This window comes from Chlorocebus sabaeus, chromosome 6 (assembly GCF_047675955.1).
Source record: "Chlorocebus sabaeus isolate Y175 chromosome 6, mChlSab1.0.hap1, whole genome shotgun sequence".
Taxonomy (NCBI): Eukaryota; Metazoa; Chordata; class Mammalia; order Primates; family Cercopithecidae; genus Chlorocebus; species Chlorocebus sabaeus.
Genome location: NC_132909.1, coordinates 48,849,872 through 48,864,312, shown reverse-complemented (window position 1 = coordinate 48,864,312; position 14,441 = coordinate 48,849,872). Strand labels below are relative to the sequence as shown.

Here is a 14,441-nt window from a genome sequence, read left to right as displayed (position 1 = left end):
GGCCCCTGCTGCCCCCAGTGTCCTCTGTCCTGTGTCTGCTCCACCCTCAGTTTCCCCATCTGTGCTTGAGAATGCTGACAAACACCCTCCACTTCCCTCTCTGGACACAACTCTTCTTGGACCCCCCAAACCCCAAGTGAGAGAGGAGCGGGGAAGAAGGGCTGGACTCGGCCCCTCCTTCAGGGCGGCCCTGTTCCCTGTAGGCCAGCTCGGTTTCACCTTCCCAGGAGTGGCTGCCAGAGCCCATAGCACGCTCCTTCCACCTTGGGTTCTAGGAGAGTCTGATGGCCTCTGAGGACAGGGATTTATGGATCTAGTATTGTTCCTGACCAGGGAAACTTGATCTTCCTTCCTACCACCTCCAAAGTCACCTTTAGGCAGGGCAGGCGTGGACTGGGGCTGGGTGAGCTGTGTCTGGTGTTGGTGTCGGCTGGCGTCCAGCCCCAGGCTCCAAGTCTGGGTCCAGGCCCCTCCCTTCCTCTTCCCTGCCGACTCCCTGGGTCTCTGGTCAGCTCCGATTGCTCCTGGCTTGGGAGAAGTCCCAGGTGCCTTATGGCAGCCTTCACTGGTGTCAGTTACTCCCGCTTCCCCGGCGCTCACGTGGCCCCGGCCACCCTTAGATGAGGAGGGACGCTAACCTGGCAGAGGGTCAGGGAGGAAGGCTGGGGAATTACTGCAAGGGGTGGGGGAGGGGACAGCTGGCAGGACACAAGCCAACCTCCTCTTCCTCAGAACAAATCCAGGAAGCACTGCCCAGTGACCCTTCTGGGGACAGGCTGGCAAATGCCAGAATGTGGATGGCAGGGAAATGAAATTCCCTGGGACCACTGTGAAAGGCGACTAAGCCACCGCCTGACCAAGTGAGCCCCAGAGAGTTCTGGGGACAGCAGGGTTGCTGCAGCCTGCCCTCCTGGGTACAGAGTACCCTCCTGGGAGCACTACCAAGATGGGGGAGACAGAAGTCACCTCCCCGTGCCCCACAGCTACTTAAGAGTCCCGCCTGGCTCTGTCTGACCCAAAGACCATGCCTTGCTCTTGACTTCTTGCTCTTCTTCGTGCAATGGCGCGATCTCGGCTCGCTGCAACCTCTACCTCCCGGGTTCAAGCGATACTCCTGCCTCAGCCTCCCCAGTAGCTGGTACTACAGGCACACGCCAACACGCCCAGCTAATTTTTGTATTTTTATTAGAGACGGGGTTTCACCATGTTGGCCAGGCTGGTCTTGAACTCCTGACCTCAGGTGATCTGCCTGCCTCAGCTTCCCAAAGTGCGGGGACTTGGTCTTGACTTTGAAGCACCAGGGCCTCCCTGGGGGAGTGCGGGAAGAGCTAGAGAAGCCAAGGCCAAGAGTGGAAGGACTTGGGGAGTGGTGGAGCCTAGAGCTGTGTGCCCACTCCAGACCCTGGCTCTAGGGAGCCTGGACCCTGAAGCAGGTAAGACCCACACCTAGGGCGTGGATCAGGACCCATCAGACACTCTGGGGGGCAAGCGGAGTCATCCACTGGTGACATGCGAGGCCTCTTGCAAACAGTCAGCCATGCAGGAGCTGACAGGACATGATGGCTGTGCTAGGTGCTCCTCTAGGCTGTTCTGGGTCAGGCTGGTGCTCCTCAGTCATTCCACAGAGACTGAGCACTGACAGAGCCCTGCCTGCAGGTGGGCACCCCCACCCTCCCATTATCATAACTTCAACTGGTGATAAGTGTTAAGAAGACCAGCGGGCCGCAGTGGTTCACGCCTGTAACCCCAGCACTTTGGGAGGCCGAGGCAGGCAGATTACTTGAGGTAGGGAGTTCGAGACCAGCCCGGCCAACGTGGCAAAACACCATCTCTACCAAAAAATACAAAAATTAGCCTGGCATGGTGGTGTCCCCTGTAATCCCAGCTACTCAGGAGGCTGAGGCAGAAGAATCGCTTGAACCCGGAAGGCGGAGGTTGCAGTGAACCGAGATCGCGCCACTGCATCCAGCCTGGGCGACAGTGAGACTTTGTCTCAAAAACAAACAAACAAGACAGAGAGTGAGCAGTGGGGGCAGGGGCAGGGAGGTGTGGGAGTCAGAAAGGTGGTATCTGAGCAGAGACCTGAGGGAGACAAGAGGCAAGCTCCCAGAGGGACTGGGGCAGGGAGTGCTCCTGGCAGAGGGTACCGAGAGTACAAAAGTCAGGAGGCAGGACTGAGCCTGGCGGGTCTGTGGAGCTGTAGGAAGGCCAGAGGGGCTGGACCAGGTATGTGAGGGGATGGGTGGAAGTGGGCAAGGCTGGGAGGCTGGCAGGCCAGAGTTGAAGGGGCTTGGCATTTGCTAGTAGGGACACAGGGTGTGTGGAGCGCTGTTTTTTTTTTTTTTGAGATGGAGTTTCACTCTGGTTGCCCAGGCTGGAGTGCAATGGCACAATCTTGGCTCACTGCAACCTCCGCCTCCCAGGTTCAAGCGGTTCTCCTGCCTCGACCTCCCAAGTAGCTGGGATTACGGTGCTCGCCACCATGCCCAGCTTATATATATATATATATATAGAGAGAGAGAGAGAGAGAGAGAGAGAGAGAGAGAGAGAGAGAGAGAGAGTGTGTGTGTGTGTAGCTGTTAAAGCCCTTTTTTTGTCAGGTATCAGGGGAAGGAGCCTGCTCTCCCAGAGTGAGAAAGCCTAGGCTGGGGTTTCTCAAAGAGGGCCCATGGAACCACCTGGCTTGGAGCCATCAGGGTCGAGCTAGGATGTGACAGGACCTAATGGGCAGTTGTGAACCAGCTCCCTCTGGCTGCTGGGAGGGGTCAGACTCTGAGGGCAGAAGCTGGACCAGGATTGGGGTCGTAGAAGTGGAAGAGGAGGGTGGGTTCTGGAAGAGTTTAGGAGGTGGAGCCAAGAGGTCTTACTCAAGGAGGAGTAGGACAGAAACAAGACTGACCGTGGGCCTGGGAGGATGAGAAAGTCTTGAAGGAGAGAAGATTTGAAGAGGGAAAAATGCAGAACTCAATTTGGCTGCACTGGCCTGCAGCAAGTTCAACACCGAGTGGATGAGTCAAGAGTGGCTAGATGTGGGGTCCTGGGGTTCAGGGTTGCAGCCCAGGCTGGAGACCTCAGTGTGGGCATTGAGAACTGGGACACAGGATGAGGCCATTGTGAAAGGAGAACTACAGGAGCTAAGAGAGGTTCCCAGGCCTGAGTCTGGGGCTCCCCCTCCTTTGCCGACAAGGTCAGGGAGATGAGGAGAAGCAGCAGAGGGGACCACGGAGGGGCTGCAGGGGGGTGGGCAGAGACCAGGGCAGAGGGCTCCTGGAGGCCTCACAGGAGGGGATCTTTGGGAAAAAGGGGGCCAGCTGCAGGGGGTCCAGGAGCTGGAGGTTCCTGGATAAAATGGGGGCTTGGCTGGGTGCGGTGGCTCACATTTGTAATTCCAGCACTTTGGGAGGCTGAAGTGGGAGGATTGTTTGAGGCCAGGAGTTCAAGACCAGCCTGGGCAACATAGTGAGACTGTTGCTACAAAAAAATTAAAAGATTGGGCCGGGCGCGGTGGCTCACGCCTGTAATCCCAGCACTTTGGGAGGCCGAGGCGGGCGGATCACAAGGTCAGGAGATCGAGACCATGGTGAAACCCCGTCTCTACTAAAAATAGAAAAAATTAGCCGGGCGCAGTGGTGGGCGCCTGTAGTCCCAGCTACTCGGGAGGCTGAGGCAGGAGAATGGCGTGAACCCGGGAGGCGGAGCTTGCAGTGAGCTGAGATTGCGCCACTGCACTCCAGCCTGGGCGACAGAGCGAGACTCCGTCTCAAAAAAAAAAAAAAAAAAAAAATTAAAAGATTAGGCTGGGCGTGGTGGCTCACGTCTGTAATCCCAGCACTTTGGGAGGCCAAGGCGGGCGGATCACGAGGTCAGGAGATCGAGACCATCCTGGCTAACACAGTGAAACCCCGTCTCTGCTAAAAATACAAAAAATTAGCTGGGCATGGTGGCGGGCGCCTGTAGTCCCAGCTACTTGGGAGGCTGGGGCAGGAGAATGGCGTGAACCTGGGAGGCAGAGCTTGCAGTAAGCCAAGATCGCGCCACTGTACTCCAGGCTGGGTGACAGAGCGAGACTTTGTTTCAAAAAAAAAGATTAGCTGGGCGTGGTGGCACATGTCTATAGTCCCAGCTACTTGGGAGGCTAAGGTGAGAGTATCACTGAGCCCAGGAGTTGGAGGTTACAGTGAGCCATGATTGCACCATTGCACTCCAGCCTGGGTGACACAGCAAGACCCCGTCTCAAAAAATAAATACATAAAAAATAAACAAAATGGGTGCTCTTCCACCTTGATGGGTGGATGGGAAGATCTGCAAGAGGGGGATTAAGTCATGCGGAAGGGACTAGAAGGAGCAATGGCAGAAGTGTGTCCTGGATATGGGCGATGCTGCTTAATCCAAGGAGAAGGCAGAGGTAGTGGGTGCAGATGCACCCCAGGAGTTGGGCGGGAGAAGGGGTCCCTGTGGTTGCCTGATGGTACTCTGTCCCCAGTAAGGCTGCCTCAGGGTCAGGAACCAGTAGCATAATATGAGACAGAGGTGATGGAGGTGAAGGCGGGGTAGAGGGAGAATGGGTTTCTTGGAGCATGAAGTTCACTGTTAAGGAAATGTTGCGGGATTTCTGAGCAGTGCTGAGAACCCACCAGGGGCTCACCAGTCCGCAGCCTGACCTCAACCAGGGCAGGGCTGTGTCTACACAGGCAGGAGGGCACTAAGTGTGGCGCTCATGTGGACATCTCCACTCCGTCCATACAGTAAAGAATCACTGCCCTGAGTCCCTGCATGTCCCCATCCCAAACCTCTCCCAGAGACCCCGGACCTCCCATGTGGACACTGCCAGAAGCCTCTGGGACACTGCCCAGGGTCCCAGCCCCATCTGCTCTGTTCCACGATGGGGCCAATTGCTACACTTTTCGTTTTTTTTTTTTTTTTTTTTTTTTGAGATGGATTCTCGCTCCATCACCCAGGCTGGAGTGCAGTGGCGCAATCTCAGCTCACTGCAACCTCTGCCTCCCAGGTTTAAGTGATTTTTTCTGCCTCAGCCTCCTGAGTAGCTGGGATTACAGGCTCGCGCCACCACACCCAGCTAATTTTTATATTTTAGTAGAGACGGGTTTTCACCATGTTGGCCAGGCTGGTCTCAAACTCCTGACCTCAAGTGATCCGCCCATCTCGGCCTCCCAAAGTGCTGGGATTACAGATGTGTGCCACTGCACTTGGCGAATTGCTACATATTTTGATGACTCTTTATGACCTTATGGTCCCCAATCACATCTTCACCCACCCCTTCCATAGCCCCTCAGGATGCCCTGATGGTCTCACCCCTTCCATTCCCATTCTGAGAAGGACCAGAGTGAGCTGTGATCCAGGCTCCCACTGAGGCCTCTGTCCTCCACAGAGCACATTAAAAACACACCAGCTGGGCACAGTTGCAGGGGCCTGTAGTCCCAGCTACCCACGAGGCTGAGGCAGGAGAATCACTTGAGCCCAAGAGTTCGAGGTCAGTCTGGACAGCATAGCAAGACCCCATCTCTAAACCAAAAAAACACACAAATCTAGCCCAATGCCCAGGCTGTGCTGCCATTCCCATCAGAGCACTGAGTCCGTCGAGACAGACACCCAGCCCTCAGGCAGACCCTAAACAAGCCAAAACATCATCACTACGTTTACTATGGGAAATGCTCAGAGGGCAACAGGTCTGTCCAAGATGGCCTGCTCTCAACGCAGGTCCTGTGTGCCTTAGCCTATGTCATGAGAAAGAAAAGCAAAAACAAAGAAAAGGGCCGGAGCCTGGATCCTGCCCAAAACAACAGCGTGGCTCCTCTAGGAAGGGGAGGTGACATGTACAGGCCCCCCACAGCTGACCTCCCTGAAGTGCCCACTCGAGGCCATCCTGGCTATTAGACCCTCGCATGTGTCCCCTGAGAGCGAGGAGCTGTGATGATTCCACCACAAATGAGGAAACCAGAGCAGGGAGATCAAAAGACTGGTGTGTAGACAGGCCAGGCCTGGACCACACCCTCTGTCTCCCACAGGTCCATGCAAATTTTGATGCCACTGCCCAAACCCTTCTTCCAGGGACATCTTACTTGCAAAGAGAGGTCAGAGCAGCTCTAAGAGGCTGAGCATGGTGGCTCATGCCTGTATTCCCAGCATTTTGGGAGGCTGTGGCAGGAGGATCGCTTGAGCCCAGGAGTTTGAGACCAGCCTAGGCAATATGGCAAGACCTCATCTCTACAAAAAAATACAAAAACAAAACAAAACAAACATTAGCTGGGCACAGCTGCACACCTGTAGTCCCAGCAACTCAGGAGACTGAGGTGGGAGGATCATTTGAGGCCAGGAGTTTCAGACCTGCCTGAGCGACATGGGGAGACCCCATCACTACAAAAAATTTAAAAAATCATCCAGGCATGGTGGTGGGCACCTGTGTCTCAGCTACGTGGGAGGCTGAGGTGGGAGGATTGCTTGAGCCTGGAAGGTTGAGCCTGCAGTGAGCTGTGATTGCACCACTGCATTCCAGCCTGGGCAACAGAATGAGACTCTGTCTCAAAAAACAAAATAAAACCAAAAACAGAAGCTCTAAGATCTGCTCTGCTGGGAAGGAGTTTGGGGGGACAGAGGCCTCCTTGTATGGCTTGAGCACCCCTGCCCTAGTGATGCCCCAAGTCCCATCCAGAAACCTTGGGGGGCATGGCAGCCCTGTGCCTTCACACCTGGGGGCTAGGCTACCTGAACAACTCTGAGAGGAGTTTTCGGGACACACGAGCGCGCAGCACTTACCAGAGACAGTGACCACGATGTACTGCTGGGGTGCAGGCGACGGGGTGGGCGCACCAGTTGGCTGTGAGGGTGCGGGTACAGCCGGGAGCTCCGTCACGTACTGCTTCTGGCCGCCCGGTGGCTGTGCCTGGGGCTGGGGGCTCTGCAGCTCGGTGACATATTGGGGCTGAGGGGTGGCAGCAGCGGTGGGCGGCTGTGGGGGCTGTGGTGCCGCTGGGGGTGGTGGCGGTGGCGGCTGAGGCTGGGCTTGTGGTGGGGCCTGTGGCGGCTGGGATGGTGGCGGGGCTGCCTGTAGCTCAGTATACGCCTGTGTTGCCATGCCAACGGTGGGGAAAATGATAATAAATAAGGCTTTTTTTTTTTTTTTTTAATTCCTTGGGAAGAAAGACGGGGAGGGGGGAGAGAAAAACAAAACAAAACAAAAGAAGGAAAAACAGGAATTAATCCACAGGCAGAGAAAGCAGGGACAGCTCTGGGCTCCCTGGAGATGTGCTTGGGTTCATCACTAACTTAATTAAATCCCCAGGCTGGTGGCCAGAAATATCCAACCTGTCACTGCAGGGGGACCGGCTGTAGACCAGGGCTAGAGCCCCACTCCGCGCCCCTGACTCACCCCAAGCCAGGAGTCCTGCCTTCCCAGTCCCTGGTACCCAGAGACCCCCACATCCATGTAGGATTGCATTTCCCCGCACCGCGGGGAAACTTGGGCCCGTGTGGTTGCTCTGTGCCCTCACCCAGAGAAAAATGGTACGGTTCTCACTAGTTCAGTCTCAAATGCCAGGGGCTGCCCCCTGCCTTGCCTCCATCTCCTTAGCTGAGGACCCCAAGTGGGCACTTCCTGAGGGCTCCTGCAGGCCAGGCATGGGGCTGGGCACTTTCCCTATGTTAGTTCACCTTTTAAAAATATACATTAGGCCGGGCGCAGTGGCTCACGCTTGTAATTCCAGCACTTTGGGAGGCCGAGGTGGGCGGATCACCAGGTCAGGAGATCGAGACCATCCTGGCTAACACGGTGAAACCCCGTCTCTACTAAAAATACAAAAAAATTAGCTGGGCATGGTGGCAGGCACCTGTAGTCCCAGCTACTCGGGAGGCTGAGGCAGGAGAATGGCATGAACCCAGGAGGCAGAGCTTGCAGTGAGCCAAGATCACGCCACTGTACTCCAGCCTGGGCAGCAGAGTAAGACTCTGTCTCAAAAATAATAATAATAATAAAATAAAATATATATTAGGCCAGGCACAGTGGCTCACACCCGTAATTCCAGCACCTTGGGAGGCTGAGGCAAGCAGATCGCTTGAGGTCAGGAGTTTGAGACCAGCCTGGCCAACATGGTGAAACCGCATCTCTACTAAAAATACAAAATTTAGCCGGGTGTAGTAGTGCATGCCTGTAGTCTCAGTTACTCTGGAGGCTGAGGCAGGAGAATCACTTGAACCTGGGAGGTGGAGGTTGCAGTGAGCCAAGATTATACCACAGCACTCCAGCCTGGGCAACACAGCAAGACTCTGTCTATATATGTGTGTGTGTGTGTGTGTGTGTGTGTGTGTGTGTATATTTTTATTTATATGTTGAAATATACATATACATATATAAATATACATATATGTGTGTATATAGTATGCGTATATTGAAATATGCATATATATGTATATTTATATTGTCTATGTAATATAAATATGTATACATATGTGCATTATATATGTATATTTCTATATCTATATATTTATATGTATATTTATATACACATATATGAGAGAGATATATACATATAATTATTTTTTTCAGAGACGGGAGTCTCATTATCATGCCCAGGCTGGTCTTAAACTCCTGGGCTCAAGCGATTCTCCCGCCTTAGCCTCCCAAAAAGTGCTGGGATTCTAGGTGTGAGCCACCACGCCTGGCCTATTTCATTTTAAACTTTCCAACAACCATGCCTGGGTTTGGGTTCTGTCTGCTAGATAGGGAGCTGAGGCTCAGAGAGGTTAAGGTGCTTGCCCCAGGCCACACAGCGGGGAAGTGGCAGGGCTGCGTTTGAACTCTGGTGTTCTGCACTCCTGACTCATCAGTTTATTGCCGGGAAGCAGAGTCATGGGGAAAGCTGTCTCCCGGGGACCCGTGCCAGTTCCCTGCGTGCCTGCCATCTGGACTTGGGATTCTGATCAGCATTTCCAGTGGGAAGGTGTTTTGAGTCCAAAAAGCTCCTGTGAGCTGCATGAGGCCACAAGGGCTTCTGGGGCCCTCTGCCCGGGGGCAGTTATGGGTCTTGACACCAGATGTAAGCTCATCAGTGGGACGGTACCCTTCTGTGGCCAGGGGCCACGGAGCTGGGAGCAGGCCCAGGCTGCACTGAGAACCTGGCAGCTGTGGCTGACCTCAGAACAGGGCCGGCCTTGGCCGAGCTCGGTGGCTCACGTCTGTAATCCCAACACTTTGGGAGGCCGGGGCGGCTGTATCACCTGAAGTCAGGCGTTCAAGACCAGCCTGGTCAACATGGTGAAACCCCGTCTCTACTAAAAATACAAAAATCAGCTGGGGATGGTGGCACGTGCCTGTAATCCCAGCTACTTAGGAGGCTGAGGCAGGAGAATCGCTTGAAACTGGGAGGGGGAAGTTGCAATGAGCCGAGATCTTGTCACTGCACTCCAGCCTGGGCAACAGAGTGACACTCTGTCTCAAAAAAAAAAAAAAATTAAACGGGAGTAGTGGTGTGCGCCTGTAATCCCAGCTACTCAGGAGGCTGAGGTGGGAGAATCGGTTGAATCTGGGACGTGGAAGTTGTGCAGTGAGCTGAGATTGTGAGATTGCTCCACTGCACTCCAGCCTCAGTGACAGAGCAACACCCTGTCTCAGAGCAAAACAAAACAAAAGGAAAGAACAGGGCGGGCCTGGCTGCTAAAGGGCGTGTCCCTCTCCTAGGTGCTGGGCTGGGCATGGCCTCCCTCCGTCTCAGCCCTGCTGCAGCAGGGGATCGGCAGATGTTGTGGGGACCCTTGTACTTATAAGCCCTATCCCCAGGTCCGAAGCATTTGAGAGACAGTGGGGCAGAGGCATGAGTGGTTAAGAGGAAAGGCTCCACACAGCTCCATGCTTTTGTGGCTCCTGCCTGGCCCCAGAAGGAATTTGGGTCTGAGAACCCTGCCTGCAGCTGGCTGTGACACCGGGCAGTACTGCATCCTGGCTGGCAACTGGACCAGAGCCTCTTCTGCACTAACACTCAGCACCTGTGTGCCACCATGTTCCCAGGTGGCCCTCCAGCCGCAGGGTGACCCTCAAAGGAAGGAGGAGGTAAAAAACAACAACTGTTGTTGGTTGACCAGGAGCCCCCAGAGCCCTCCACTGAGGTCACCTCCCGGCAGCCGTGTGAGGGAGGCACCATCATGCCCATTTTACAGTTGAGCGAGGCTGAGGGGTAGGCTGCTGAAAGCCTTGAGCAATGGTGACGGGGGGATTGAACGCAGGTCTTTCTGACCCCCAGATACATATGTCAGCCTCCATCCCCACTCAGGATGCCAGGCACAGGGCTCATTTGCTTTTTTTTTTTGAGACGGAGTATCACTGTCATCCAGGCTGGAGTACAGTGGTGCGATCTCGGCTCACTGCAACCTCTGCCCCCACGGGTTCAAGCGATTCTCCTGCCTCAGCCTCCCGAGTAGCTGGGACTACAGGCACCTGCCACCACACCCGGCTAATTTTTGTGTTTTTAGTGGAGACAGGGTTTCACCATGTTGGCTGGGCAGGTCTCGAACTCCTGACCTCGAGTAATCCACCTGCCTTGGCCTCCCAAAGTGCTGGGATTACAGGCATGAGCCACTGCGCCCAATCTTCATTTGCTTCTTAAAGTCAGTACACGGCATCTTGCCAGTTCTTCCAACAGGGAGACTCAAGCGTCACCTGCAGAGGTTACACTCCCTGCCAAAGGCCGCCGTTAAGGGCAGCAGAACGGGCGACGGGGAAGTCAGCCCGAGCAGCCCACAGGAGGCCGGGCAGTGCAGTGGTTCCCATTCTTCACGCCTCCCTGTGCCTCCCTCCCCCTGGGTTCCAGGTTCTGCCCTTGGATGCCAAACTCAAGAGGTGTCGGAGTTAGCAGTGGGGCAAGGCAGGTGAGAAACACGCCCTGGACAGGGATGGATGTGCCATGATTTGAACTTGACTTCCTTCTAGCTGTATGACTTTTGAGGGGAGTCTCTACGGCTCTATCTGTGAAATGGGAGGACGGCTGGCCCTAAAAGGCGGGGCCTCTGAGGAGTTCAACCTGATCCTGTGGGCAGCGCGTGGCCAGGCATCTGGCATGCTATAAGCACGCAGGAAATGGCTCTGGCTCCCTTCACTGCCCAGGGCCCTTTAACACAGTTCCAGGAAAGATGAAAATACCTCCTGGCCCTGCCCCCCTTCCAGCGTCCAGAGCTTTGGGCTGCTGAGGATGAAGGAAACAGGATCTTACACTTGCCTCTTGGGTGTGCCCTCTGGGCTTGCGGCAGGCTGGGAAGGGACCCCAGGACCCTCCTGGCTGGCGGGAACTGAGCTGACAGGGCCCTGGGGCCACGCTTCCTGCCAGGTGAGGTCACTCTGGTAGGAGGAGTGGAGGCAGGCAGGATGAGAAGCTGTTTGGGGTCTTCCCACCTAGCAGGTGGCCAGCCTTAGTGCTCCAAGGCCCAGGGACTCGGGCAGCAGGGAAACTTGCCCACCGTGAGAGAGAAAAGGCTACTACCTGCCTTGAACAGGGCGAAGACCATCTTCCTCCAGTCCCTGCCCTCCCCAAACTCCTTCTGCCAGAGTTAGACGGGATGAGGTTCCTCACACCATCGGGTCCAAATCTGGCCCAGCTCGGGTACTCAAGTCACTGTAGCCGACGACCCTTCATCTGCCTGGTGTCAGACCCTCAGCCACATGAACCCTAGCGCTGTCTTAACTCATGAACATATTACCAACCTTCTTCTGGGCCTCAGTTTGCCTGTCACCTGGGGATAACGAGAACACCCAATTCATCAAATTGCTACAAAGATCCAATGAGATCAGGCCAGGTGCGGTGGCTCACACCTATAATCCCAGCACTTTGGGAGGCCGAGGCAGGTGGATCACCTGAGGTCAGGAGTTTGAGACCAGCCTGGCCAACATGGCGAAAACCCATCTCTACTAAAAATACAAAAATTGGCCAGGTATGGTGGCTCGTGCCTGTAGTCCCAGCTATTCAGGAGGCTGAGGCAGGAGAATCACTCGAACCTGGGAGGCAGAGGGTGCAGTGAGCAGAGATCACACCACTGCAATCCAGCCTGGGTGACTGGGTGACAGCAAGACTCTGTTTCAAGGAAAAAAAAAAAGAAAAAGATCCAATGAGATCAGCTCAGCACCCAATAAACTGATAAGTGGCAGGTGTTATTATTCATTCAACAAATATCCAAGCCAGGTTGGGACAGAGGAGGAAGGAGACAGGATCTTCAAGCTCTTGGGAGGGGACACCAAGAGGAAATCCAACCTAAGCTTTCATCGGCAACATCATGCAGATTCCTGGGCTCTGCTGCCCAGTGAGTCTGAAATGGCCCCAGAGTCTGTTTCAGCTAGTCCCTTAGATGATTCTGAGGCAGCCAGTCCTGACAGCACTCTGAGAAATGCTGACCTTGGCTTTCTCAGCCCTAAGACAGCTGGCCCCTTGTGGCCCCTCCCACAAAGAAAGGGCTTTAAAAGCTCCTCACTTACTGGCTCTTTCTCCTCCTAGGGACACAAAGCCCATGGGCCTCATCCCTTCCACTCAGGGGCAAGAAGAGGAGGTGATGATTAATTTCTAAAAGGCTGAGCTCAAAAGGAGGAGGTGGGAGATCAAGGAACAACCAAACCAACTTCTCTATTGGAGGCCTTCTCAGCACTGATTGTCAATCTTTTTCCTACAATTATTTGACCAAAGAGCCCTTTTCTACCTTTTAAGGAGCCTATATTAAGCAATTATGCAGGTTTGTTCCCTAGAGAGAAATAAATCACATACATAGCATGAGGTATTGTCCATATATTTGAGCATGAGAACCCTTTCTTTATGGAGCCTGGCACATAAAACGAGGGCATTACTGAACAAACTGTTCTTTGGCAATGAATCTGCCAAGAAAAGCACTAGTGGCTGCACCTATCTTCAAAGCCAGCAGCTGTTTATGGAGACTGTTTAAATCTATTACTTTAAATGAGGGCTTGGCAAAGTTCTGTAAAGGGCCAAGCAGTAAATATTTTCAGTTTTGTGGCTAGTCTCTGCAGCAGTTGTTCAACTCTGCCACTGTAATGTGAAAGTGGCCATGCACAATAGGTAAACAAATGAGCAGGCTGTGTGCAAATAAAACTTTATTTCTAGACACTGAGATTTTAACTTCATGTAATTTTTACATATCATGAAATATAATTCCAGTTTTGATATTTCCAATAATTTAAAAATATAAAAATCATTCTTCGCTCACCAGCCAAACAAAAACAGGCAGCAGGGCATAGTTTGTTGACCCCTGTGTTGGGTTTTTTTTTTTTTTTTTTTGAGGCAAATTTTCGCTCTTGTTGCCCAGGCTGGAGTGCAATGGCACAGTCTCTGCTTACTGCAACCTCTGCCTCCCAGGTTCAAGCGATTCTCCTGCCTCAGCCTCCTGAGAAGCTGGGATTACAGGTGCCCGCCACCACACCTGGCTAGCTTTTGTATTTTTAGTACAGATGGGGTTTCACCATGTTGGCCAGGCTGGTCTTGAACTTCTGACCTCAGGTGATCCTCCCACCTTGGCCTCCCACAGTGCTGGGATTACAGGCATGAGCCACAGCGCCTGGTCTGACCCCTGTTTTGGATGCCAGATTGTCTAATCAAATAGTTTACATCTTCAGCAAGGCCCTCCCAAAGACATAGAAGGAAAACTCACTCTCTTCATCTGTAGAATGGCTTCAATAATGAACTTGTAGAAGAATGGTAAAATTAAATGGGATGATGTGTGTTTCTCTCATCCTCTATATTCAATTCATTTAGAAGATTTGTCAATTACTCCTCCAAAATATATCCTAGAGGCCGGGTGTGGTGGCTCATGCTTGTGATCCCAGCACTTTGGAAGGCCGAGGTGGGTGGATCATTTGAGGTCAGGAGTTTGAAGCCAGTCTAGCCAACATGGGGAAACCCCGTCTCTACTAAAAATACAAAAATTAGCTGGGCGTGGTGGTGTGTGGCTGTAATCCCAGCTACTCAGGAGGCTTAGGCAGGAGGATTGCTTGCGTCTGGTGGGGCAGAGGTTGCAGTAAGATGAGATTGTGCCACTGCATGCATACAAATACACACACACACACACACACACACACACACACATCTCCTAATGACTGGGCACAGTGCTCACATCTATAATCCCACCACTTTGGGAGGCCAAGATTGGAGGATCACTTGAGCCCAGGAGTTCAAGACCAGCCTAAGCAACGAAGTGATGCCTTATCTCTATAAAAAACTGCGAAAATCAGTTAGGTATAGTACCCCTCACCTGAAGTCCCCGCTGCTCGGGAGGCTGGGGTGGGAGAATCATTTGAGCCCAGGAGTTCCAGGCTTCAGTGAGCTATGATCACACCACCACACTCCAGTCTGGGCAACAGAACAAGACCCTGTCTCTTTAAAATATATCCTGGACAGGCATGGCGGCTCACGCCTGTCATCTCAGCACTTTTGAGAGCCCAG

General features: G+C 53.5%; 2 protein-coding genes across 6 annotated transcripts in view; one reads left to right on the top strand and one right to left on the bottom strand.

Annotated features, from left to right (window-relative positions):
* The window catches only part of RLN3 (relaxin 3), a 40,621-nt gene that overhangs the window by 1,161 nt on the left and 25,019 nt on the right, over positions 1-14,441 (top strand). The window lies entirely within an intron of this gene.
* RFX1 (regulatory factor X1) overlaps positions 1-14,441 on the bottom strand; it is a 46,392-nt gene that overhangs the window by 26,712 nt on the left and 5,239 nt on the right. For 4 of the 5 annotated variants that reach the window (XM_037992275.2, XM_037992269.2, XM_037992274.2 and 1 more), the window contains exon 2: positions 6,775-7,148. In XM_037992275.2, coding sequence (XP_037848203.1) covers positions 6,775-7,093 — 319 coding nt within the window. In that variant the 5' untranslated portion in view covers positions 7,094-7,148. Of the gene's footprint in view, positions 1-371; positions 947-6,774; positions 7,149-14,441 lie in introns of those variants that run through there. The other variant, XM_037992273.2, reaches the window with a different exon arrangement.